The 27984-nt window shown below is 44.4% G+C and overlaps 1 protein-coding gene across 1 annotated transcript; it reads right to left on the bottom strand.

Annotated features, from left to right (window-relative positions):
- Positions 1-54: 54 nt before the first annotated feature.
- LOC126048877 (antigen WC1.1-like) lies at positions 55-27984 on the bottom strand. The gene is made up of 16 exons (XM_049824372.1): positions 27866-27984; positions 21018-21332; positions 20093-20401; positions 18002-18316; positions 16956-17267; positions 16215-16532; positions 15206-15520; positions 8196-8510; positions 7380-7442; positions 6979-7293; positions 6748-6783; positions 6310-6447; positions 5910-6005; positions 5220-5303; positions 3198-3350; positions 55-169 (listed from the first exon to the last, which is right to left on the bottom strand). Exons 1-16 carry the CDS (start codon positions 27933-27935, stop codon positions 60-62), a joined length of 3264 nt encoding a protein of 1087 aa, XP_049680329.1. The 5' UTR covers positions 27936-27984; the 3' UTR covers positions 55-59.

Genomic DNA, 27984 nt, shown 5'->3' with positions numbered 1-27984 from the left:
ATTAGCATTTTATGAACAGAGGTGTATTTCCAAAAGTGGTCAGTACAGCTCAGCAGCCTCTATCGCTGTCCTAGCTCTTCAATGTCATCATAGCCCGTATCTTCAAGAGCAGGGGATGAATGTCTCGCAGCCTCAGAGGTCCTGCTTCCTGACACATTAGGACTCCCGTCTGAAAACATGAAGGGAAGAACACTGAGAGAAATGCATATTCTGTATTACCTTTACATGGTTGTGCAGCTGGCAGCATGGGCTGTCAGTTGCCATCTCCAGAAATTAGAACCTTAGATATGCATGGCTGTGAAAGACCTGAAAAATGCTTGTCTCGTCCTGCCTCCTGCTACATGTACACATATCCAAGGATCAAGCTTGCTGTTCCCTGAAAACAGGTTACTGATCTAACTTTAAACACTTCTAATAAAGGCAATTCTTCAAAATCCCTAAATAACCCAACTCCGTTTTTATTGCCTCGAGTGTTACCTGACACGTTGCAAATTTAGTAGATCTGTCCTTGTCCATCCCACAAATGTGCCCTGAACTGGCTCCTCCCAGGGCTGTCACAGGAGAGTGCTCAGCCCCTTGTCTGTGTTTGAAACCCATTAAGAGGATGTAACCCACCTTACTGCCTGAGGGGTGGTGTTGCCCACAAAGGTATGAGACTTATTATGAGATACAGGAGAAGAGCATCTTGGGATTAGAGACAATTTACTATGGGCTGTTTGGAGGAGGAAACAAAAGCACAGAGAAGGAGGGACCAATGTAGTTTGGGGAGGAAGAAACACGAGAAAATACAATGCTAAGGGGATAAAAGGGGCTATGCGTGCGAGTGCGCGCGTGTGCGCATGTGCGTGCCTGTCTGTCTGCGTCTGAGTATTGGATAGACTTGAGTGTCTAAGGCCAGTTACTGGTGGAAATGTAGTGTTCGTGCGCGTATGGGTGTGGGAGGGGTGGGTGTGTGTAGATCTGTTAGTACACGCGGGTGCCAGCAACTTGAGAGACCTAGGATCCAGGGGTACCTAGTGGACAGACTAAGTGTCTAAGGCCAACTGCAGGAGGGATCCATACTGTGTGTGTACATACGTATTTTCCACCAATAGGCCTTCATCCTGGTCAGCCAGGGAGAGGAGCAGGATAAGGCCATCGGTGCTGCTTGTGTTTGAGTGCTGTGTTTTCTGTCTGCGTTGGCTCTACAAGCCAGCCTTATGCACCTGCATATATGTATTATATGTGTGTGCATGCCAATGCGTGCTCAGCCTCACTACTGGCTGGGCCTAAGGTCATGGAAACTGCATCAGACTACCAGATTTAGCAACCCCTAGTATCTCCTAATTTTTAGAAGACAAACAACAGATGAGAGAGATGAATATACCTTAACTATACATGGTTTTTGCAAACAGCAAAGTTTGTCAATACAGGAGAGCAGCTTTGTATGAAGTCAACAGCAAGTGAGGTTCACAAAGACACTGAGAATTCGTTTATGTAAGGCAGAAATGTATACAATTTCTTACCTTATGTTAAAATGAATATAATCATGGGCTGTTAAAAAAAAACCCTCTTATGTTTCTCTAATCACTTTGAGTCCTAAAATGTTTTGATTGTTTTTTCATGTTTTCAATCTGTCAAATGTATTTATCACTACCCCAAAAGGTGGAGTTCAGCCGCTGATCAGAAGGTGTTCCACAGTTATATTAAGTGCACAGAGAAATAAAAGTCCATCTTAAATTCTTTTTTGTTAATTCTTTTTGATTTAGATGGACCAAATTTAGTTCTAGGATAAAAACCTAGCTGAATCCATCCTCCAGGCACTATTCACTGTCTTTAAGAACTCACAGAGAACAGGCTCTGAAGGACTGGGAAAACATGAACAACATATGCTTATTTTTAAGATGGTATGTGTGGGAGAAGAATCAAGATTAGGAGTTGCAGAAAGTTTGACTTCAGAAAGACATGAGAACAAATAAACTACTTGTAAGGACACAGAAGAAAAAAAGCAGGTAGATAACAGTAACATGGATTTATCAAAAATAAATCACACCAGATAAATCTGATTTTTCTTTTTCATTATCTAAAAGTGCTTTTATAAGGGAGTAGAGCAAATTGTCACTCAACTCACAAGTAAACTATAGAAATATGGTCTATCTCAAACCTCTGTAGACTGGGTACAAATTCAGTGAAAAATGCTATTCTTTATGTAGCTCACTGTACCAGGTAAGATTCTTTGACAGCCCTCAATACAACCAAGTATTTTTGTTAAGTCCTAAGATGAAAGACACATATTCTTATTATGTTCTCCAGGTGGTACCATACTATACTATAATTCAAATGATCCTAGCAAAATTTTGATGAAGATAGAATGAAATCTAATGACACTTGAAGGACTACAGATGAAGGGAGAAACAATCAACTGCATAATTAGAAAGATTGGTGTCTAATGGTATGTAGTATTTTACAGAGCAGGATTTGAAGTTGCATCAGGGCAGACACTGAACACTGTCAGGAGAGTCATGCTGTTGCAAAAAAAGGAAACATCACACTAGCATGCATAAACAGAAGGATATCCTCTAACACCTATGAAATGGTCCTTCTGCTCTACCTGACACTAGTAAGGTCTTAATACCATGCTGTATAGAAATACTGTAAAATTTTGGGTTTGAAACACTTTTTGAAACATATGGACCTACTGACATAGCCTGAGTGGAGACATACAGAATGAGCAGATATCTACTCAACAAGACCTAAGTAGAAGATTGACTAATTTAGGTTGCAGCAGTCTAAAGAAACAAAATACAAAACAGAACTGTGGGGAGATATGTTAACAATCTTCAAGTACTTAAAAGGCTGCTACAAAATGAATGCAACTCCTCTATTCCCATGGTCATTGTAATCAGTAACAATTTTAATTTGCAGCAGTGAAGACTTAGGTTAGGCCACAGGCAAGAATTTTATAGCTGTAAGGAAAACATAGCATGGGAACAAGATTACTTGCAGAGGCTGTGGAAACACTGCTATTGAATGGCTGTAAGAACAGCATAACAAACATCTAACATACACTCTCTGTGTAGGTAGGTAGTGTTCCTTCCTGACAGTGGTTAGCTAAAACTGAGGTGATCCCTTGAGGTACCCTCCACCTTAATTTTCCCTGAGTTCAGTACAGTAACTATAGATAATGAAAACTAACAGCACTTCTCATCTGGCCTCACCTGCCCGTGCATCCTTGTTTCTGTCATGTTCTTGAGGGATCCCAATGTTTTCCTGTTCATTCTGCTCAGAAAGAGAAGCATCTTTAGGTCCAGGAGCTTCTGTCACATCATCATAACCATCTTCCAGGGCATTTCCAGGCAGTGGAGAGACCTCTGGAACAGTACAGATATTAACTGTAATGGGGAGAGATCTTCCACTAGAGAAAGCAGTAGCTGATGCTCCAGCTATAAGGGCCTGTAATACTGACATTATCATGATGATAATGAACAATAACAAACCAGGAATCCTCCTGAGGACTCTAAGGTATTCCAGGCAACAATGATATAGCTCCAATAATTGTTATACATTGCTGTAACAAGTAGGAAGTGAAAATCAATGTGGAGGAGGGACAGGAGGGGGAAGAAGATCTGGAGAAGGACGTAGTTAGTGACAGCATTTATTTCAGAGTAAGATTCCCCATTGCATTTCATAATTGCACAATGACATATTACTCCTCATTTATCTCTGAGTAGCACCTGCTTCTTTGTCTTTTCGTTACTTTAAACACCTTCTGTTAAATTTCTCTGAAATGGCCTAGCTAAGTAGCCACCCTTGGCCATTTGCCTACTGACATGCGGATACAAACTTAGGCCAAACCTTTGGAGAAAAATATCTGCAGTTCTGCTTCTCTTCTCCAGGCTAAACAACCCCAGCTCTCTCAGCCTTGCCTCATAGGAGAGGTGTTCCAGTACTCTGATCATTTTTGTGGCCCTCCTCTGGACCTGCTCCAACAGATCCATGTCCTTCTTGTACTGGGGACCCCAGAGCTGGACGCAGTACTGCAGGTGGGGTCTCACCAGCATGGAGCAGAGGGGCAGAATCGCCTCCCTCGACCTGCTGGCCACGCTGCTTTTTATGCCGCCCAGCATACATCTGGCTTTCTGGGCTGTGAGTGCACATCGCCAGCTCATGTCCCATTTTCACCCACCAGTATCCCCAAGTCCTTCTCCACAGGGCTGCTCTCAATCCATTCATCCCCCAGTCTATACAGATCCTGGTGACTGCCCTGAGCCAAGTGCAGGACCTTGCCCTTGGCCTTGTTGAACTTGGCAGCTCGCTCTTGTGGTCTGTACTTAACTGGAATCCATCCCTCAGAGAATATTAGTTTTCACTGTTTTATGGTATATACATACACACGTGGACTTACAAATAATATATATATAAAATTTAAAGTCTATCAAAGCACTCCTATTTCACTTTTTACCTAGTAGAGATCTTATTTGGAATAATTATCTTCTTGACAAGCATTTCAATGCAAGTAAGGAAAAGAAAAGCTTTTAGTTTAATTTTCAATAATAAAAAAACTTAATATAAGACAAACCATAGAAAATAAAATTAAAGACATAGCACAGCAAAGAGTCTGGGATATGGGCAGCTGAGGTCCAGAACTGCTTGTGCCTTTGGCGGTTGATCTCTCAGAGACCAGGCTATAGCTAAGAGAGCTTTTTGATCAGCTCTAGGAAAATGCAGTTCTTCTCCAAACACTTGCTCTCCCTCAGCTTTTTCAAATTTAAAAAACCCCATATATGGCAAACTGCATTTTCTTCAGATCACTCGGATTAAAATTCTCTAATCAACTCCAATTGTATGCCAATGTTCCTATTTGGAGCGTGTTTTTCCTCTGTCTTAATTCTCTCCATTTATCTCAGAAATGAAGCAACAGCTTACAAGCTGTTACAGTTGTGATTTCTGGGAGAAGCAGTTGTCAAATTGTTGGATTCATGTGACTGGATCCTGTGAAGAGTGCAATACTTTTATTTTCAACTTCTCATATAGAAGGGAAGACTAGCACTTGTATATGAGATTGTATGACATTCTTCTACCACAAAAGTTAAACAGAAATTTTTGGTTCACATCAAAACATCACTAGTAGACATGAAGTGCAGCAAGAAAAAAAGGTTTAATCACCAAAAATGCTCTGGAACTTAAAAGTTACCCTGATTTGGGGTCTCTTTCTTTGTAGGATCCCTGTCTTCCATTACCTTGAGTTGCTCCAGGATCATTTTCTTCATCACTGTCCCCCCTGTAAAACTGTGCCTTTGGTTTTGAACTCTCTGAATAAGAATCTAGGTAAATGAAAAAGAGCGTGATATCAGATTAAACTCTCCTTAGCTGCTAAGACTGCATCATGAGGAAAAGAGTACGCTACAGTAATACCATCTGAGTCCAACAGATTCTTGGGCAGTCAGTATTACTCCTGCAAGGTAAAGGGCTTACGGTGGAACAGCCAAAAATCCCTCAGGGGCTCCATAACACCTCTCGTGGCTCAAGGGGGAGGCAAGCCATGAAGGGAGAAAAGCAATCGACAGGAGGAAGCCTACAGAGACACATAGCTGCTGGGAGGGAGATACAAATTATTCCTTTATTTGTTCCTGCTTTAAATAATTACAGCAAAAGCCTTTTTTTTTCTTTTTTTTTTTCCTTGTGTTTTTTGTGGGTTTTTTTGTTTGTTTGTTTGACCTGTACTGATCTATGCTGTATGGCTGCAGTGAGGACAGCACAAAATGAATTGTCCCTAGGAGAGAAACTGGCAGAGTCGAGTGGACAGGAAATCCCTCTCCTCAAATCTAGGAATTTTCCAATTCCCAGTAGATTTGGGAGCTGCAAAGTATCAAACTGGGATCTGGGCCACCAAGAGGAATTTCCTCTTGACAAGATCAAGACACACAGACCTGAGAGGCCAGTCATGCCCTGCTTTTCTCTCATCAGGTTATAGTCGATCTCTTCATAGACAACTTCAGAGAAGGGGTCATAGGACAGTCTGGAGCCTGAAAGTAAACGGCAACAATCACTCACACAGTCTCTGCTCATACTCAGGTTGGGGTCATGAAAAGGAGAAGTGACCTAAAGGGGTCTACATGGCCTAGTTGGTACCCAGAAAGTCACCAAGAGAGTGCTGACTGAGAATAAGAACTGCTGGGGGTGTCTTATTGCCAGATGGTAAGTGAAAATCTCAGTGTGGCAGCAGATGCCATTCATCTCAGTCACCCATCCCCCCCCAGCCTCCCCAGCCAACTAAACACTCACCAGCCATGCCAAGGAGGCATTTCCTACCAGTTCTGAGGGACCTACCTCTCTGCTGTGCCCTGGCACTTCGGATCTGTCTGGCAAAAATGGCAAGGACCAGGCAGAGAAGGGCCCCCAGAATAATGCAGAAGATGACAGGCGTTGAAATTCTTATACTCTCTGTGGCAGGGCGCCTGGGAAGATCTGAATGGAAATGAAGCAACATGTAGAGAACCAGGGGACCCAAAGGGCTGCTCCTCTGTAGCCTCCTGCTGTGCCCATGCTAGCAGGGTAAGGCAGGTGACTTGCTGCCCAGCTGTGGGTCATGCTTAAGCAGCTAGAATTCAGCAGCTGGGATAGTGCCACTCGGCTCTCCTTTACAAAAGGCTGCAGGAGATGCTTTCTGGTGAGCTGGAATGTACTGGTGATTTACCTGCTATGCAGTATCAGGGACATTAAATCCTCATTTGATGGGAGAGAAAGGGGGAAGAAGTCATGTTTTACCTGCTCTAGTGGGCGATGCTGTTGTTTCTGTCATACCTGCAAAAGGAAGGCAAGTCCAGGTTAAGGAAGAGGCAAGTGTGAAAAATAGGGAGAATATCTTCACATAATTTGTGAGGTTCCTGCAGTCAAAATTACAAAGGGGCTAGTCACTGGGATGTACAGCTGACATAATGTTCCTCTATCCACCTCCTTCCCAGATCTGTGTAATGAACCAAAGGACCAGTCACTAACCGGAGCAATTCACAGCAGCATCTTCCTTATGATCACAGTTTTTGCCGAACAAGGGCTTGACAGGACAGTCCCAAAGAGACAGCTCTGTTCCTTTACAGTGCACCTTCTCCAACCAGATGGGACCAGTCCCTTCCCCAAAGGCAGCTTCACTCAGAGCAGACACAGCAGATCCACAACCCAGCTGCCTGCATACAACATTAGCATCTGCCATGTCCCAGGAATCATCACAGACTGTTCCCCAAGAACGTTGGTGCCAAATCTCCACTCTGCCTGAGCATCCGTCCTCTCCTCCTATGAGTCGTAACTTCTCCCTGTCTGCAAAACACAGAATCCTTCTGTATTGCTGAAACAGCAGAAAGGTCTTTAGGGACCAATAAGGAGAAACAAAGAGATAGAGGTACCTGAACAACTCGTAGAGTTTGGACACTCAGCAAATGGGGCTGGAGACGTTGCCTGTTTTCTTTCTGCAGAATTTAAATACTGAGGTAAATAATTTTATTATTCTCTGAAAAGAGTCAGGGAGTATGAAATGCCTGAAAATCAATCATCAAGTTAATTTTTCCCTATAATATATATATGGCCTATTTAGTACTTGGTGGATCACTGTTTAGCTATTGCTGTGAATTAAAAAAACTTCCTGATGATTGTGCTTGCTTTCTTCTTGTGTGAGGCAGCTGCAATGCCTTTCAGGAGATATGAATGTCATCTAGAATTCATTTATATTATAGTGGGAACCCACAGGTATGAAATACTGTCATAAGAGCAGGCATTAGAAATGGACCTTCAGAACTGAACTAATTCATACACTTGTCCATGGCTACATGCATGCACAGTACATATGTGCTGATATGCCTCCATACATGTAGAAACATACATGCCTCTAGACTTCTTGAGAAGCCTGATCCTAACTCAGTTCTCACAAACTGACTGTGAAGCATAGATTTTTGCTTTAAAAATATGAAATAGCAGCATCCTATCAGGGACTTCCTTGGGATTTCCACTGGGTAACTGCACTTGGTGACACTCATGTAATTTTAATTCACTCATTTACATCAGGGATATAGACAAAGAAAAATGTTTGTGCTGTTTGCATGGAACTAGAAATAATATATACCAGGTAACAAACGAACATGAGGTAATTACTACAATGTCCATATACGCATGCACAGGTTTATGTATATGTCTGGGCAGTCCTGTAGAGATGCATTTCTAATTACCAGTGCAAGAAATATGGGTCTCTTCTGCTCGGTTATCACACGACTGAGGATTCCAGGGGTCTGACTGACATTGCCAGAGAGAGGTATGTTGATCAGTACACTCAATGTGGTCCAGCCACATGGGCCCCAAACCTCTGCCATATTTGAAGTCTTCTGCGATTTCCCCACCGTCTCCGCAGTTCAGGTGTTTGCATACAGTTATTGCAGTGAGTTGAGACATACGATTGGAGCAAATGCTGCCCCATGTCCCATTGTAGAAAACTTCTAGCCGCCCAGCACAGTTATTGCTACTCACCAGCCTCAGAGACAGGAACTCTAGAAGTAAAAACATAAAAGTACAATTAGAGGGGCCTGATTCTGCTAGGAACTTGGCTGTGATGAGCGAAATCCAGAATCTGCTAACAATCCTGTTCATCACTCTGAATGAGAAAGTGCCAGAGGAAACCACCCTAAAAGTGACAAACACTTAAACCCAAAAATCATACAGTGATCCTCTCTGGTTCAGCATCTACATCAACAAACAACAGTGATGGCCACCCCCTCCAGTTACAGGCATATTTCTTTGGTATGTTGAAGTGTAGGTACCATGTGCTCCTTTGATTTGTTGAAGTTTTGGTGTGCAATGACTTGTTTACGATAATTTCAGAGCCAGCTGGAATGGCTCTCCTGCAGAAGCACAGGGCACCCCTGCAGCCTCTGATGACTGCCAGTTGTAGCCAGTACATTTCACCCCTCACCTCTGTGAAACTCCTCTTTAAGAAGTGTTTGAACATACACCCATTATAAACTCTATTTTACCATCATCATAGTCATAAAACACATGCTTTATAAACTCTACCCTTAGTCCCAGACAATAGGTATTGACATTGTAACAATGTGCACATATAGTCAATAAAACACTATCTCTCATTCTGGGAACCACACTATAGGAGTTAACGTCATACCAATCTCAACATATATTAATTACAAGACTCAGACCTTGTCCTTTCAAAACACATGAACAAGAACATAGTTTATGAAGTGAAGTAAGACTACTCTCTTCTATTTACTTTATGTAAAGGCATACATTTAATTTTTCTTTTTCCAAAGACCAACCAGTAAGTAAACCCTGCTCTTCAAACAATAGAGACCACTTTCTTAGGGATTTCAACTGTTGCAGGCTTCTCAATCCAAGCATCCTCAGGCCTGGCTGGTACTTTATCACCCAGATGAGCTCAGGTTTTCTTTTGGGCTGCATGGGTTTAAGTAAACCATTGCACAGCTCTACTTTTGCAGCTGCCTGGTGATGTACCTACTCTACTCATTCTTGAATGGTTGTATTTTTGTAATGACTTACATTGTCTGGTTCCTGCCTAAGTGTCATTCCATGGTGCCAACAGATATCTTTGTTTACACCTTCTAGGGTGCTACCTGTGTTTGCTGTCTGAGTGGGGAAAGCTTCTAGCCACCTTAGTGATGCTCTACCACTATGAGAATGTAGCATCTGCCAGTGTTTCTGGGGAGGAAGGTGTTGGCCTATATAATCCACTTGCCAGGCATCTCCAAACATTCATTTCTCTCACTGTGCATACTGTTTCATCATTCATGCTCTATGTTGTGTTATTCCACAGACATCACACTGCCTAAATGCTTGCATTATGTCTTCCCAAGACAAGCCTAAGCAGCCTCCTCTGTGCTAGATCCCTCACAGCGTTCTCAGCAGTTTCCTAGGCTCACTATCTAAAAAATAGTTTTCCTTTAAGCTCCCATCCCAAATCCCTACTGTCAGGTTGAGCCAGCTGGTCAGCTTGGTTGCTGTGTTTCTCTTCCCGAGTTGCCTTTGAATTTGGGATATGTGCATTATTAGCATGACATACTAAGCAGGTCTTTCTTCAAGCAGCTGTTGTATTACTTTCCATACTTCTCCATCTCAAAATGGTTTTCCTCACTGCTGCCAGTTACCACAGTTTCATTCTTCAAGCCATTTCCTTGCCACATTATTCACCATCCAGGAATCTGTACACATGGGTCTGTTGATGCTCCTGAGTATGTTCCAAAGCTATTTTCAAGGCCTTTCAAACTTCTTCAGGTCTCCTTCCAGATGGCAGCTTCTCCTGTAGAGGGGTTCCAAGGATTTCCAACTCCTGTTTCCTGCTGTGCTTTTTACAGGATCCATCAGTAAACAAACTCTGTTGTTTATTTTCAGTACTTAATTCATCATATGCTATGGCTTTGACAGCCAAAGGCATTTGGTCATCCTCATACTATTGATTGCTGGCCATTGACTTAGTAAATGCAACTAATCCTGGTCTGGGGCTTGAACCAGTATGTGCAGATTGGCAAAAGACCAGTAGCCATTTTTTGCTGTGTAGTTGCGGTTGTTCTTCCCTCAGTGGTATTGAATCCTTGAACCTAAAATTCAGGACAGCTGGTCTAGGGCATAACCACAGTGACTACTCTGCACTGACTTCAGTGGCACTCATACTCCCTCTGCATATGAAGCTAGAACTCACTGCTCTACAGGGGAGTAGTTATTTTCTGCTCCTTTGTGGCTCTGACACCAGAGTGCCAACAGTGTCTCTCATCTCCTGAGATGCTCAGTACCACAAACTCCATATGATGCTTTTCTTTCCTGCATGTGTGTATAACAAGTTTTTTACATTGCTACCTACCCATATTGGTCCCAATGCCACGGCATGGACTACTGTCGTGGTTTCAGCCCAGCCGGTAACAAAGGACCACGCAGCCGCTCGCTCACTCCTCCGCCCCCCTCCGGTGGGATGGGGAGGAGACGGAGGAGAGAAAAGGAAAAGAAACTGGAACCTCGAGGGTTGAGATAAAGGCAGTTTACTGGGACAAACACAAAAGAGATTACAACAACAACAACGGCACTAATGAAAAAAAGTATACAAAAAGAGTGATGCACAGTGCAACTGCTCACCACCCGGGACCCGACGCTCCGCCACTTCCCCCACCGAAAACAGAGACCACCCCCCGGCCTGCTCCCCATTTATATACTGGGCAGGATGTCATATGGTATGGAATAGCTCCTTGGCTAGTTCAGGTCAGCTGCCCCGGCTATGCCCCCACCTCCCAGGTTCCTGTAAAAATTAACTCTATCCCAGCTGAACCCAGGACAACTATCTCCTGCTGATCAGCTCCAAAGCTTGCCAGTGTTCCTCTTCCCACTCTAATTGAGGCTTATTTCAGGTCACATGATATGTGGGTTTGGTCAATTGGTTGTCACCAGGGACGTGCATACGTCAAAATCCAGTAATGCCCAAGAAAGCCCAGGTTCTTGTTTATTGTGTGGAGGTCCATGGTGCTTATCCAAGCAATTTGGTCAGCTGTCATACCTGCATCCATTTTGCATGCCTAAAACCTGTATATCTTGAGGGGGCCTTTTTACTTTGGAGAGCTTAATGGCAAATCCAGCACTGAGAATGGTAATGATTACCTATAGCCCTTTACTTAGTACTTTTGGAGTTGTTACTCCAACCAATACATCATCAAGGTAGAGGAAAGTTCTTTGGAATTCCGTTGCTTTAAATTTTGGTGGATGATGCCATGGCAGATAGCAAGGGCTGTGTTTCCACCCTTGGGACAGCTGGTTCCAGATGTACTGCACACCATGCCAGGTGAAGGCAAACTGAGGTCTTGCTTCTTTGACCAGTGGGGTTGAAAAAAAAAAAGCCTTTGCAGTATCAGTTATAGCATACCAGGTATATTCTTTAGCTTCTAGCTCATACAAGACCTGCAATGTGTCTGGAACTGTAACAGCTAACAGGGGTGTGACTTCATTCAGAGCTCTGAAGTCTACTGTAAACCATCATTCTCCAGCAGACCTCCATACCGGTCAAACAGAACTGTTGTGAGGTGACCATGTGTTTAAGACCACCCCTTGTTCTTCCAGGGAAACAATTATTTTGGGGATTTTATTGGTGGCCCATTGGTCAGTTTGATACCACTTTCAGCAAATTATTTGGACTGCCAAGGGACTGACACCTGGGTCTATTTAAGCAAATTCAGCAGTGTCTGGGTGATTAGAGAGTCCTGGGGAGTCCCATAGCTGGTTCTCACCTATGCAAGCCATGCTGCCTATTCCAAAAAACCCAAAGCCTTTCTGTCCCATCCATCCACCTCCAGTGGTCAAGAAAGTCAGTGTCAAGAATGACAGAGGCAGTAGGGCCAGTGGCAGCAAGTAAGGTGTACCAAAAGCATCTATTCAAGTTTTGGTTCCCTTCCTCAAGAGCTGGGCACGTTTCTCCTCCAGTCACTCCAAGAACTATTTGTTTATCACTGCTACAGAGAGAGGACAATAAGGTGCACTGAGTTCCGCTATCGTTAGGTAGCAACTAGCGCACACCATTGTTGAGGCAAGGGTGCCTGGCTGCCTTATCTGGACAGTCTAATGACTTTGGTTAACTTCATTCACTGCCAGGCCAAGGGAGAACCCCCTGACACAGTAAGTTCAAATCAGTTGTCAGAGCAGTATGTGGTCCAGAAGCAGGGGTAGCAGACGGGAATGGTTTAAATAAGCTCTCACCTCTCTCCTGTGCTCACAATGCTAGGTCCGTGAAGGGCTTTTCCTCCCAGTCTCTCATATTGTCTCCCTTCTCTTTCAGATACATCCTTAAGTCTCAGTGTGTAGGAGGGGGACGTGCAGAATTCTCATTCTCACTTCATGTGTTTCCTGAGGTTGACCATACTGCTGGATCCTTGGTATTAACTTCAATCGCGCTGCTAAGCTTGCACTCCTTTTCTGGGATCCTCACTCCAGAATGGTATATGTAGGTCACTCCTTGATCAACAGGGCATCCCACCAGGTGGCACCGGAGAAGCATTAGTAACTGTGCCCAGCCATTGGAGATTTCAAGCCCTAACATTAGTTACCACATGCTTTTCAGTGTCCCTCTCCCTTTGCCACACTCCAGCAGTCCAGGTGCAGTTCATTATCCCCTTCTTCCCAGTTCTTTCAAAGTGGTATTTTGGTTGTAGGATCAGCAGGATTAGGCACTACTCAACATATCTCTCCATAAACTGATACCAAAGCCCTCCTACATTGTGCAGTACAGTCTTTACAAGTGGCTTACGCCCTGAACTCCCCAAAATTCTGCTTTCTCAAGGTTTCGGCTGTATCTCTTCTGCTCTGGTGTCCCAGAAATGCCATAGCCACTGTAGAGGCCTCTCCCTGGAGCAGTGACTGTAAGTTTCTCCACATTTCTCCATTCATTTACACTCGGAGTAAAGACCCATTCATTGAGTGGTCACAGTCTGGGGAGCAGCGTATCCTCTTCTGTAGGGCTCCTTAATTACTGTAACTCAGGCTGCCTGAAAGGACTAATTTTTTAATCCATCATGAGCCCCTAGTTTTCCCTCCCAAGGTGTCAGGGTCCCCCTCCAGGTCAGTCAATCTAAGCTGTAGGTGCTCCCAAGAGCAGCCCTGAAGCTTGCAATTTGGCCATTTCAGTGCTACTAGTGGCTAACTTCTGGCCAGAATCCTCCCTTTTGTGCTGAGCACTAGTTAACAACACTTTACCAGACCATTACTCTGACAGAGACCATCAACCAGATTCCTCAGCTCTGCTAAGCTGTCCTACTGCCTCCTGAAGCCCTGCTGTGAGGACATGGTACACTCTGGTTTACCCCACAGCAAAGCAACACACCACTCTCTTGGGGTTTCACAGGCAACATAACCCCTTTGCATGTCCTGGGCTGATATTCTTGCACAAAAAATATCCAGGCTCCAGGCCACTGGAGTTCTTCTCAATCACCTTCCCCTCCAACAGGGTCTGTGACACTCTCCATTTCCCACCTGTTTACACATAGGTTGTACCCTTCCCTGCTCTGCCCCACCACCACCCACTGACAATGAATGTGCCATTTACATGACACCACAACAAGACAAATTTCCAATATCAGAATCAAGGCTTCTCTGGACTTTGAAGTCACTACAATTATTCCAGTCCCAGGGCATGCCAGGTACTAGCATTGCCAGAGCTTCTCCCACATTTACTGTCTGCTATCATGGACAAAGCTGTTTCCACTTGGGAAATTTAACTTAATTTTATTTTTTGCACTTAACATAATCTTAATTATTGCTTTGGGTAATGAGGAAATAAAAGAAGACATTAAAAATTGAACAAACATTTAGGGAAAAAGCCTTTGATCCACTCCGTTAGTCCTAAATTCCTTTGTTTTCCCTCCCAATTCCTTCAGTGAGAGTGGCAGTGCAGGTGGTTGTGGTTTTTTTCTGTTGCTCCTTGCTTCTTATTCATTTTCCTCTACTCCAGGCTGCAGTCCCTTCAGGGGTTGTATTTACTCCATTGTGGGGTCTCCAAAGGCTGCAGTCCTTTCAGGGTTTGTACTTGGTCCAACGTGGCTGACCAGTCCCTTCAGGGCTTGTACCTGCTCCATTGTGGGTCCTCCACAGTCTGCAGTCACTTCAGCAGTGTATCTGTTCCAGTGTGGCTTATCCACAGGCCACAGCCCTCTCAGAGGGATACCTCTTCTAGCATGGAAACCATGTCTCCAGCCATGTCCCCAGAAGTGTCTTTTTCTACTTCTTCATTTCTCCTCTCCTTGCAGCTGCCACTCTGTCTCAAATATGCATGAGCAGAGCTTCCATGTGCTCTTCTGATTAATTGATTCTTTGGTGCACAGTGTGTTATTTCCACTGGTCTCAGAGCCAGCTGTAACTGACTGTAATGGGCACATGGCAGCTGATGACCTCCTCCTGCACAAGGAATACCCACAGCCCCTTGCTGTGGAAATCTTTATGGAAACCCTCCAATTTACCCCCCAAATATACCACCCCACCACACACTTCTTTGTGTGTGTGTGTTAATGCAAAATTAGGACTTCTGCAGACCCTTTCCATCTTGGTGGGACCAAGGGGATATGCTGACCAGCTATGCTTGTAGCCAGAGAGCAAGAGGCTGTCCAAGCAAGCCTCCACTACTCTCTGCTTCCCCTTCACGTAACTCTCCCCTTTCAACCCACAGGCTCAGAAAAGGCTTTTCTGAACATACCTGAGCACAGAACTCCTGCATCCTCTTTGTGTTGGCAGTTGTGCTGGCCCCATGCCCTAGAGGGACATGCCCAGAGATCAGATTCAGCCCCAGTGCAGTTCACATCATCCAGCCAGATATGTCCTGAGCCTTCACCATAATGAGCAGAGACAAATTCCTTGATGGCATGTCCACATCCCAGCTGTTTGCAAACAACATTAGCATCTGATAGATCCCAGTTATCATCACAGACGGTGCCCCAGATGCCGTCATGATAAAGCTCTACTCTCCCAGCACAACGGTTTGTTCCATTCACCAGCCGGATCTGTCTGCTGCCTGCAGGAAGAAAACCCAACCATCAACATGCAATATAATGATAATGCACAGGGTCAACATAATTGCTGTATGTTTAAAACACTTTTAAGGCACCATCTTCTTGTTATATTCCAGTTCTTCTGTTATGGTTTCTTGGGCAGAACTCCTGTGATGCTAAAACCGCATAAAGGGAAAGGCCTACTCCTGCATCAGGTAAATGTTTGAATAATTCCTGTGAGATGTTGCAAACAAGGAGGAGTGTCTAGTCATGCAAATTATATAGAGATCACCTTATCTTAGAATGCTGGAGAAGCTGTTTTCTATCTAAGCTCATTTAGTTAGACAGACAGTTTCTGTTACAGATGGGTTACAAAATAAGACAAGAGTAGAAACAGTTCTCATTTACTTTGAAAGGCTGCACGTATCTATAAATATAGAAGTGTCACAAAATAAAACCTATTTAATTCCCAAGTGACAGTCAGAATGTGTATTATTTCTTTTTGATTCTGCGAGAGAAATTCTTGAAGAAATTCAGATGAAGAAAGCATTATGTAAATTGCACTTGCTTCCTCAACTACCACTTGTCCCTTAGAGTATGCAAGCAGGTGGGTATCACAAGCTCAGACCTATGCCTATAGATCTGGTGAGACCACAGCACAAGGTGGGCTAGAGTCAACCCTAGGAAGCATTCTGTACCTTTCACATAGTAACTCACCTGAGCAAAACACACCAATGTCTTCAGCAACTCCTGTTGGCACTGTCTGAGAACAGGACGTGTTACAGAGCATCAGCTGAGTCTCATGTCCAGCACACTGGACACTTCTTAAGCCAACAGGACCCATGCCTCGCTCAGACCTTGGAAGGTAATAGGCTTTCTCAGCAATTCCACACTGGAGCTGTCTGCATACCACATGAGCATCCTTAATGTTCCAGTCATCATCCAGGACTCTCCTCCACATGCCATGGAGTGAGATCTCAACTCGCCCATCACAGCGGCTCTCACCACCTGAGAGTCTGAGTGGTTCAGCAAGACCTGGGCTCAAGAGGGTTGGAAAATGTATTGAATAACATCTACTGCAGTAGAAATAACATGCGGAAGAGAGATGGAAGACAAATTTCTATGTTGGCAAAAAAATAATTCTCACCACTGGTTAAAGAGGCAGCCACTGCTAAGGCTTTGTTTGCTTTCATGCACACAGGGGTCTGCAATGGGAAGTGAGAAAAGCTTCCCCAGCTCAAACACTACATCCTGTGAGGAGTCAGGCACATCTAAACAATGTGAATCCCTCTACTAAATGAAGTTTCTATGCTGAAACCAAGGTTGGAGGGATGGGCAAAAGGAAAGGAAAGGGCATTAAAGGCAGGCTGACATAACAGACTTGCTTGGCAGTGTGAGATCACCAATGCTGCTTTGGTCTGAAGTTGCACTACTCATAAAAGGCCATTCCTGACTTACCTGAACAAATAACAGTGGCTGCTTCTTTGGCTGAACAGGCTGGATTGCCCAAAGTCACTTGAGCACAATCCCATAGGCAGGACTCTGTCCCTTGACAGTGAAAAACATCTCTCCATATGGGCCCATCCCCATCCACGAAATGGTCTCCTGTCTGGATTGACACTGCATAGCCACAGTTCAGCTGATGACAGAGAACGCTGGCAGCTTGCAAATTCCAGTGGGAGCGGCAGAGTCTTCCCCACGTGTCTCCATGGCGGACCTCCACTCTGCCAGAGCATGTGGTGCCGTTCACCAACCTGACACCTGGGCACCCTGAATATAAGAGAAAGTGAGTACCGAGATGTCATGTTCATAACTGCTCATGGGCATGACCTGAAAGTGACTGGGAAATGGGAATGAGTTTTCCTTAGCATTCAGTAGTAAAAATTACTCCACTGGGCCACGGGAACTTCCATACTCAAAACTAGACTTCAGCCCACCCTATTTTACTAAGAAGAATGAGTAGAAGTCAGGATCTGGTCCCCTTTGCCATTTTTAAACCCAGGGCACTAGGTTTCAGGGCTCTGGGTGAACCAATAGACCTTAATTGTTCTGATCAGCCACCTCACCTAGGGCCTCCAGCTATGTACCCTTGGGCTACTGGTCCAAGGCCTCACTTAAACCTGGACCAGGCCTTCAGTCCTTGCCTGAACTATGTGGCTGGTGTAACTGCCTCCAGTCTTGTCTTCTGCTACTCCTGACTGTACTCTCCAGTTGGACCCTACATCTGATTGATTACTTTGCCTTGTCTAGGACTGTGCATAGACCTTGTTATCTGTACCTTCCTCTGTCCTCTCTGCAGATGCTTTGGATTGTGCCTTGGTGGGTAAGGACACACCGACTGTGTTGTCCTCACTTGCTGCCCCCAGCTCATCCTACCTTGTGGAGCAGCCCTGTTCTTGCTGTTTCCTGACACTAGAAGCATTTCACAAAGAGCAGCCTTGTGATACAGCTGAAGTCCTCAAAGGAGTTTTTCAGTTCTCCTCTTAGACCTTTCCGCTGCTCACCTGAACATACCACACGAGCAACTTTTCCAGCAGGGCATTCATCATGACCTCTCACACTCACAAGGCAGTCTCTCAGGTGTGAGCCATTCTTCTTGCAGCTGAATGTGCCGTTCCAGACAGATCCATTTCCTTTCCCGAAGGACTGTCCATCTGGTATCATTAGGGCAATTCCACAGTCCAGCTGCTGGCAGAGGGCGTCAGCAGCTGGTAAATCCCACAGGTAGTCACACAGGGTTCCCCACGTGCCTCCATGAAGAAGCTCTACTCTCCCTGAACATCTGGTGCTGCCATTTGCCAGCCTGTACCCACCATAGCCTGCAGGAAGAATAAAGGAACTTAGCAGTTTTGGGGTTTTTTTGTGTCATTGCACTGAAAATTTTAAGAGAGATCTAGCTGCAAGGAACTAACACTTGTTGTGTCTCAGGTTACTGGGAAGCATGTTAGACCAGGATGCTCATAAGCCAGCTCTGAAAAAAAAAAAAGGTCTTTATTGTCCATATTGTAGCCTGCACTACATCACTAACAGTCTTTTGACTCTTTAAGTTCAGTCTCTCCTCCTTTTCTCTGCTCTCTCCTCCCCCATAATAGTTGTTGCTGCTACCTTGCAACATCTTTTCTTGCAGAGGCAGTTCCAGCATTGCCTTGCATTTGGAGCACATGAGAAACTCAGAGTAGGAGCTACCAGTAGCACTCTCTGTCCCAGTAGTTAGTCATCTCATATTACCCGGTAAGCAGCAACTGCGGCATGCAATTCTCAACTTTCACCCATGCCACAGCATAAGGCTCTGAACACAACAGGCCACGCCCATCAGCATATTCACAATAATTTAAGTGCGGCATGGGTAGGACTATGGAGTAGGAGCTACCAGTAGCACTCTCTGTCCCAGTAGTTAGTCATCTCATATTACCCGGTAAGCAGCAACTGCGGCATGCAATTCTCAACTTTCACCCATGCCACAGCATAAGGCTCTGAACACAACAGGCCACGCCCATCAGCATATTCACAATAATTTAAGTGCGGCATGGGTAGGACTATGGTGTCCTACTGCCAGCGCCATGCAGTCCCTCTGTCTTCTCACACTGTTACTTCTTACCCTTGCCTGGTCCTTGCATCATACTCCCCCTAATGAGACCTGGATTTCCACTCTGAGCTGTGACTCTAGCAAGATGGAGGAAGGACCCAAGACCTGTCAGTTACTGATACCTTAACTGCGCTGCTTGGCTGTCACAGCTGCCCAGCCAGCACTCCAGATTGCCATGGCCAGTGGGACAGTGTCCAAGGCAGTCTTGAAACAGACTGCAGCCCTTTGATTGGGAAATGGACATGAACTGCAGTCGTTTCCAGGCTTGTTTTGTGACAGGGTGTTGACAGCAGCTCTGCCTCATGTTCAGTTTACCCCTTTTGATTCATGCCCTGTGTTTGCTAGGTCTAATCATCACTTTTGTAGTTGGTGGCAGTAAGTTAGATGTGTTTAGAGCCCCCAGCAGCCATGACTGTATGGAGTTCTTAAATAATGTTACCTGGCAGTCACAACTAAAGTCATCCAGTCCTCTTGACAACTTTTTCTTTTTTTTTCTTTTTCAGATAACTTCAATTTGTAACTTGTGCCTCCTTTGACCTTTTGGAGGTATGGTACCTCTCCCAGTTTTATAATTAACTGAAGTGCCAGAGATTAACATACACACTGGCAGCACAGAAAATAAATTCATTTCTCCATGTTGCTGCTTGTCTGCTCTGGCCATCTCTCCTTTTATATATATGAGAAAGACATGGAAGGAATTCTCAGCACTATTGAGTGCATACCTCTAGTAGCATAAAAGAAATTACAGCCCTTTTGAGATCTGTATCCCTGGTGCAGAAGTGAAGTGGTTAGAACAGCCCATGTTAAATGCACACTCTGGAGTGAATGAGAGATTGTGGGGCTGCACTTTATTACTTCCTGGCCTTCCCTGAATGGCTCAGGGCATGATTAGGGAAGCACCCAAGAACCCTGAGGACCACAGAAATATGCAGAGGCTCTGAACGGTGGGTTGACAGGAAGAAAACATATAGGACATATGTAAATTACATCCATCAGTCCAAAGTCTCACCTGAACATACAACAGTGGCATCATAAAAGCATGTCTTATTATGGTGCAGCATCCTGCGACACTCTGCAAGGCTAGTCTCATTCCCTACACAGTGAAACTCTTCTTGCCAGATCAGTTCATGTCTGTCTCCAAAGTGAGTTCCTCTCAAGATATCCACAGGCTGGCCACATTCTAACTCATTACATATAACAGAGGCACTTTTGAAATCAATGTGTGAAAAACAGACCGTAGCCCAAGTTTCTTCTTGCTGTACTTTCAGATGTCCTGAGCAGGCAGTGTCCCCTCCAGTCAGACGCAGCCTAGAGAAACCTGGAAAAAAAATCCAAGAAATCCAGCATCAAGGGTTGGTTGTACTGACCTAATTTAATAACTCCCATACCTTCATGGGCAGCACACATGTCACTTCTCTGACGACCACTGATATTTTTAAATAAACATTGTGACAATTCCTGTATGCCACCACCAAGACAGAAAATGCTGTGTGGGAATGCTTATTTTTTAGTATGTGAAAATACTAAATCCTTGGGAAGCTACAGGAGGGAAGTTTTGAACATTTTCCAAATGCTTGAGAAGTAGCAATCCCCAAACAAACAAATAAATAAATAGCCATTTACTAGTGTCTGTCCTCGAGGCTTCATTATTCAAATGAGAAAAAAGAAAATTAACTCTATCCCAGCCAAAACCAGCACACTCTTCTATGTCATTTACTATGTCTACTTCCATTATGTCACTGCTGTGCCCAGGCAAAGGAGACATACACTTCTAGTAAGCAGAAGACTTAATGCTTGTGCAACTTGCTTTGGCTGAGCAGAGGCTATGGAGAAAGTGTTACCTCTGTGTAGTACTTGGCTTTTTCCAGCTAGGACAAAGTTTGACCTCAGCCTTGTAGCATTTTTCTATTATACAAGGTTGGGTGACTTCTTACCTGAGCAGACCACTCCAACATCAAAGTAATGAGGGCAGGTAAAAACACCCCATCCTGCATGTGAGCAATTCCAGAGAGCGGATTCATCACCACGGCAATCAAGTCGATACAACCACGTTGGTCCAGATCCTTCTCCAAAAGGAGCTCGATTAAGGGCCTGAAGAGCAAATCCGCATTGTAGCTGCTTACAAACAACCTCAGCATCTTTTATGGTCCAGTCACCATCGCACACAGTTCCCCACTGCTCCTGATGTTTTACTTCCACTCTCCCAGAGCAGGGTCTAGTTCCATTTGCCAGCCTCAATTCATCGGCACCTTCATACACAGAGACAGGACAAGGTTATGGAAAGGACAGTGCCTAATCACGATTATCTATTGCAGATGGTTAATGAGATTGTTATTACTCTTAAATCAGACTTATTCAGTTCACCTTTCTAAATAGTTCAAGTTTTTTTGCAGGGAGTTCTGTCTGTATTTACAAGTTTGAGCTAACAGCACTGCTAAAATGTAAGTTATTTCTAATGGCAGGCGAGCTTTCTCTTCTTCTGACCTATCAGGGGTGGGAAAAGCTGAGTAATGTCCCTGCTGTGTGATTCACAAAGGCTTCAACAGAAACTCCTCCTTTCTCTTTGTTGTTCTGCTATGATGATATCCAGCTGAAAACGTTCACTGGGCACCACTTTCTTCATTCCCATGTTCAGTACTATGTGAAGAAGCAACTTCCCTTGTCTGCCTCAACTTCTTCCTCTCAGACAAACTATTACTTGCAACTCAGTGTCCCAATACCCTTCTTTCCCTCTTCTCTTGCCCTAGCCGTGGGGTGCCCTAGTCAGGGGTACCCGAAGAGAAGAGAATTACTCATGAGGGGTGGCAAGCTATCTCGGGAGATGCAGCAGCATAAACAAGACAGACAGGTAGGTCTTCACGTTGTTCCTCATGCCCCACCATCTCTTGGGGTGAGGGTGAGGCTGATGCCCAAAGAACCCTCTTTTCCTGCTCTTCTCCCAGGTCTGCCTCTTTCCTTTGATATGGGTAGACATTTCCCAGTCCTTTTAACTGTGGACTCACAAAATAACATTAAAGTCATCACAGAGCACTTGATAAGGAGCCTGACAGAAGAGGGAAGATGCACATGTTGGTTCCTTGCCTTACAGTGTTGGACGGCTACTATAGATGCACCAAATATTATACGGTAGCTTAGCACAGGGACTTAAAGGCTAGAAAACACAGGGAGAATTTTGTTACATTCAAATGCAGGGATGATGGTGGAACACAGGAGCAGTTCTTAGGAGCCAAGCTACACAAAGGCCTGCTAGGATCCAAGAAACACAGGGGAATGGGTCTGAGTCTGTGTCTTACACAGACACAGTAAACATTGGAAAAACTGAAGCATGTGGCCGAAGATGTAATGACACATAAAGAAAAAAAAGTGGACTTGTTCAGGAATTAAGTTTTTTTTCCCAGTCAGGAATTTTAAGGCAAGAGTTTTGGAACATCTTTTCATAAAAAAGATTCTTTACTTACAGAAAGATTCATATCTGCTTGAGTAAAAAGTATACGCAGAATCACAGAATCATAGAACATGTTAATATTCTGAATTGAAACAGACAATGAGTTAATATTCTGAATTGAAACAGACAATGATTTTCTGTAGATGTTTGTGAAAACAAACATTGAAACAAAAAAACCCCCAAACCTTCTGTCAAATTCCATCAAAAACAGTCACTATTGTAATTAAACAACAATATGGATGGCATTCATTTGTTACGGTATGTGATAGAAGGCTTGTCTCCAAGTGCAAAGGAGAACAGAGAAACAATGGCAGGTGAGGAAATCCCAATAATCATCAGGGCCCTGCCTTGACCCCTTCTAGGTCTCTCCCCGCAGAGCAATCAGCCCTCACTGTCCAGGTGTGAAACCCATCAGATGAATCAACATGAGGGCTTTCCCTGTCACCTTAAGAGACTGCTGAGGTAGTATGGGATGCTCTATGGAATGCAAGAAAAGCATCTTGGAATTGCACAAGGCTTATTATGGGATGTTTAGGAGAGGACTCAAAAGTGGGGAAAGGGAGGGATCAAGGATGTTTTGGTAGGAGTAAGCATGGGAAAATAGAAGGGTAACTGGATAAAAGGACCAGATGCAATGGGCACAAACTGAAACACAGGATTTTCCATCTGAACATCTGGAAACACTTTTTTTCCCAGGAGGATGACTGAGCACTGGAACACACTACCCAGGAAGGCTGTGGAGTTGGCTTCCTTGGAGATATTCAAAAGCCATCTAGACACGGTCCTGGCAACCGGCTCTAGGTGGCCCTGCTTGAGCAGGTGGGTTGGACCAGATGACCTCCAGAGCTCCCTTCCAACCTCAACCATTCTGTGATTCTATGAAAAGCAGCCAGTGGTGGGTAAGCAGGCTGCTCGTCAGTATGCTCCTCTGGCTATGCCCTGCACCTAATCAACACTGTCCATTGTGTCTTCTCATTAAAATCTATTTCTAACTGTTTTCCTGGGTGAGGTGACTCTATTCAGTGTGCATGTGTGTGTATGGAGGTCTAAGTGCCAGCAACTGGAGCTGGACTACAGGTCACAGAAGCACGTGTCTTTGGTGCTGTACTGGTTTTGGCTGGGACAGAGTTAAATTTCTTCACAGTAGCTAGTATGGGGCTGTGTTTTGGATTTGTGATTAAAACAGCGTTGATAACACAGGGATGTGTTAGTTATTGCTGAGCAGTGTTTGCACAGCATCAAGGCCTTTTCTGCTTCTCACCCCACCCCACCAGCGAGGAGGCTGGGGGTGCACAAGAAGTTGGGAGGGGACACAGCCAGGACCCCAACTGACCAAAGGGATATTCCAGACCATATGACATTGTAGTCAGCAATAAAAGCTGGGGGAAGAAGGAGGAATGGGAGACATTTGGAGTTATGACATTCGTCTTCCCAAGTAACTGTTATGCATGATGGAGCCCTGCTTTCCTGGAGATGGCTGAACACCCGCCTGCCAATGGGAAGTGGTGAGTGAATTCCTTGTTTTGCTCTGCTTGCATGCGTGGCTTTTGCTTTACTTATTAAACTGCCTTTATCTCAACCCATGAGTTTTCTCACTTTTAACCTTCCGATTCTCTCCCCGACCTGTGGCTGTTGACTCAGCTCCTGCTCAGATTTTGGCTAACACAGCTTGTGCTAAGGCCTGATGTACGCTGGGAGCAGCGCCATTAGGTCAAAGCAAGAGCACCACGTAGATGGGACAGGTGCCCAGAAAGAGCTACATTATGCAGCCATTGTCACCTGCAGATTGCTGGCTCCTACAGCCATCATCTTTGTCTGGCAGAATCTGCTAACTTATGGAAATAATATAGACCAAACTTCCAAGCTGGAAGGTAAAAAACATCAGCTTACCACAAAAGCCTTTGAAGCAGATGCAACAGCGGCTGGACTGCTGAGGCTTTTGTGCTTCCTGGTGTGAGAGAGGACACCCACACCGTGATGGAGGAGGAAGGATGAGCACTCTCACTGTTAGCTAGGTAACTAATTTTTTTTTTTTTTCTTTTTTTCTCATAGGTGCACGAATTAAGATTTAATCACGTTATGGAACTGAAGAGGGCTGGCAACTTCTTTTGGGGCTTGGAGGATCATTCAGATTGACCACATAGCTAGAGAAGGTTTACAGGACAGTCATGTAAGAAGCCTAGTAACTTTGGTCCCAAATTAGCACTCCTTCAAAACCTGACACACAATGGAAAATTAAAGCAAACATCTATAGGACAGGTTTGATCCAATTGTCAGTGCCTGGAGTGCACTAATAATCTTTAATGGCCTTGACCTTCCCCACCTGGGGTCTCCACCCACACACTCTTCCCATGGGCCAAGGCCTCCATTTAAGCACAGGCCTGGACCTTCTGTCCCTGCCTGAGCTGTTGTAGGTGCACCTGTGTTCAATTCAGGCACGGCCATGCCTGGCCATGGGCCCTGTCGGTCTGCTCCCTGAGCCACAGACTGACTTCTCAGCTTGACCTTGGACCTGACTCATTACCATGAACTTGCCTGATCATCTGAGGCAAGCTGGCAACAAGAGCTGAACTCAACTACCACCCCTAGGTCTGCCCTGCTTGCCTCTCTTGGGTACAGCAGGGCTGACCCTGGCTGGTGAGGCCCCTGCCCTGCCAGCCGCGTTATCGCAGCTGGAGCAGCTGGCCCTTGCTGTACCCTCATACCAACTCTACAGCTCATGACTCATGAGTCACCTCTCCAAAGGTGACACAGTTAGATAAGACAGACAACAATTCTTAGTAAGACTGCACTGGAAGCAAGAAAGGTATCAGAACCTGAACCAGGTACCAAGAGACACCTGCAGTACTCATGACCCAGCACTGGGCAGTGATGTGAACAAAAAACAGTGCAGCTGTGCACATGTTGCAAATAGTCCAGAAAGATACCTCTCAGAGATCACCTCCTATCAATTATTTGATAAGGAACAAAAGATAATGAATTTGCACTAAGAGCCTTGGGTTTTCCAGTAAGAGTTTTCAAAACAATCTGTTGTGGAAAATATCAACTTCCCTCTCTTCCTCAAAAGAGGAAGGTGTTCCTACATATCATACTGCTTGCTGTCATTTGAGATTGTGAAACAAGTATATATCATTTTTCTTTGCATTTGAAAATTAATCTAATTCCTCTATCTATTCCGTGTAAGTATGTCAGTCTTAGCCCAAAGAACTGATGCTAATGCAGCCACTTCCTTCAGTAACCAACCATTGTTTTGTTTCTCATTCCAGAGTAAACTGCTAGCAGCAGTCAACCGAAAGGCAAGTTTGCCTCCGCCTCCATGTGTTCTGTAGCCTGATTCTTCCCTACTTCATCAGACACAGACAATATAGATTTGACACATGATCACCTCTTATACACAGGCAAAAGTTTTACCTCTTTGCTAACACTGCTGGACTTCCTCACAATTTCCTATCATTTAGATTCTGAAACTCAAAAAGTCTAAGGGAGATTATTCAAATGAATGACAACTAGTAACTTCCAAAACCTATTTTTTCTGCAAACTTCCCTCTCTGTCTCCTCAAATTTCCTGAGTAAGAAAGTCTCTCACATACATAGCATAAGCCTCTGATAACCACAAAATAAACCCCTTTGTACTTGCAACATGTTGCCTCAGAAGGAGTATAATCTTTCTGCAATAAGTCTTTTAAGACTCTTCTGAAAGATGTTCTGGAGAACAACCCACAGTTTATTTGAAGAACATAGTCCAAAAAAGAGGTTTTTTACCTTAAAAAGATGCACATTTAAAAGAGAAATAATTTCTAAGAAAAGTTAAATTCATAATACATTATTAAAGGAACCAGATAACCTATTTCCATTAGCCATATGCAGGAGCAAAACAAACAGCTCCTCACTTGAGTGATTGACATCTCTGCACTTGAATTTTTAAACCAACATCTGATGTTTTCAACATGTGACAGCATGCAAGGCTGGAGGCAAAGGTAGGCATAACCCAATCAACAGATTTAAATATTCCCTGATCAAAACTGTAATTTGCTGTAATCAATCTTATGTGAATTTTTTATGATACGTACAGGAACCCCTTCTGTATTCCTCACAATCCTTAGCATGTCCCACAAGTGCCTTCATTGAATTCAGCAGTAATAGTCACAGAGTGAGGTTCCGCTTGGATCAGAAGGCATCAGATTTTGGCTTGCTCTTGCTGAAGACCTGGTTCCCCTCATAGGCCAGGGATGAGAATGAGCCATGAATCCCTGTACCCAGACCCTAAGTGGAGGTATTCAGCACACACACGCTGCCTCAGTTGCAGGTTGCCCGCTCACTCCCGGAGGGCTGTGCCTCCCGCACTGCCTGCGTGGTGCACCCTCCCTGGGGAAGAGCCGGCGGCTGCAGTAGCGTAGAACAGAGGTGGGGGTCATAGGTGCTGATGATGGTGGCAAGGTAAAGCTACTCGTCTCTACATCTGCCAGTCAGTCACTCTATTACTATTCCCTGTTATTAAAAAGAAGTTGGCAGAAAACTCACTCTCATTTCTACAGTACTGCTCAGTTGACACTCAAACATTGCTACAAAGATGTCTAAATACAAATGCTTAAGATTGTCCTTCACAATCCTTTGCACAGAAAGGCCTGTGCCTCCTCTTCCTGCCCACTTGAAGTGTGACTGCATCCACACAACTGGTGAGAACCTTTTAAGACTAGGGCCATGCTACATTGAAGTATCAACCATGAAGTCTTGTTCCCATCATATGGGGATGCGACCACCACCAGAATGCCACAGTGCCACCTCCATGTGTATAGAGACAAAAATGAGGATTCCAAAATCTGTCTCTCATCATCAGCTTCCAACGTGTACAGATAGCTCTAAAGAGCAGAGAGACAAACAGTGATAAGATTCAGATATACAGCAACAACTGAGGGGACAGTATGATACTCAGCCGAACTCCACTAGACACATAGAGCACAGCAACTTCATATTAACTGGTGTTGAACAAAGATGTGGAGTTATTCATTCTGTCTACACAGAGCTCAACAGGGGAGGCAAGACAGTAGTAAGAATACCCAGCTGGTTTCCACTACAGCTTGGCTGTTTACTAAACTTGGACTCAAATTCCTGTAAGAATGGCCAGTCACTGATGTCTGAGTAAAATACAAAACTATTACAAATGGCTTACCCTTCTTTCTCTCAGGATCACCAAGGAGATGGAATGAAAGGCAGAAATGTACTTAAACACCCTCTTCACACTTTGCCTTACAGGTTGATGGAATAACAACGTATTTATACTGAATTTACATTCTTTTCCTATCTCACTGCCTTATGTGAAATAAAGTATGTACTTACCCAGGGAGACCTGAATGGAGAGGAGAAGGAGCCACAACACTGGGGTAGAAAGATGTCCTTTTGTTGCCATCCTGATTGCAGACAGATGAAACTTCACTGTCTGTTAGGCGCTGCCTAGA

This window comes from Accipiter gentilis, chromosome 21, assembly GCF_929443795.1.
Source record: "Accipiter gentilis chromosome 21, bAccGen1.1, whole genome shotgun sequence".
NCBI lineage: Eukaryota > Metazoa > Chordata > Aves > Accipitriformes > Accipitridae > Astur > Astur gentilis.
This window is presented reverse-complemented; position numbering and strand designations above follow the sequence as displayed.

Bases quoted from the DNA above. Each gene is read 5' to 3' on its own strand.
- LOC126048877 (XM_049824372.1), bottom strand. From the start codon at position 27,935: ATGGCAACAAAAGGACATCTTTCTACCCCAGTGTTGTGGCTCCTTCTC. The intron at 17,268-18,001 runs GTGAGCAGCGGA...TCTTATATTCAG, and splicing joins TGCTCGTGTGGTATGTTCAG to GGTGCCCAGGTGTCAGGTTG. The intron at 6,006-6,309 runs GTAGGTCCCTCA...GTTTACTTTCAG, and splicing joins TGCCAGGGCACAGCAGAGAG to GCTCCAGACTGTCCTATGAC.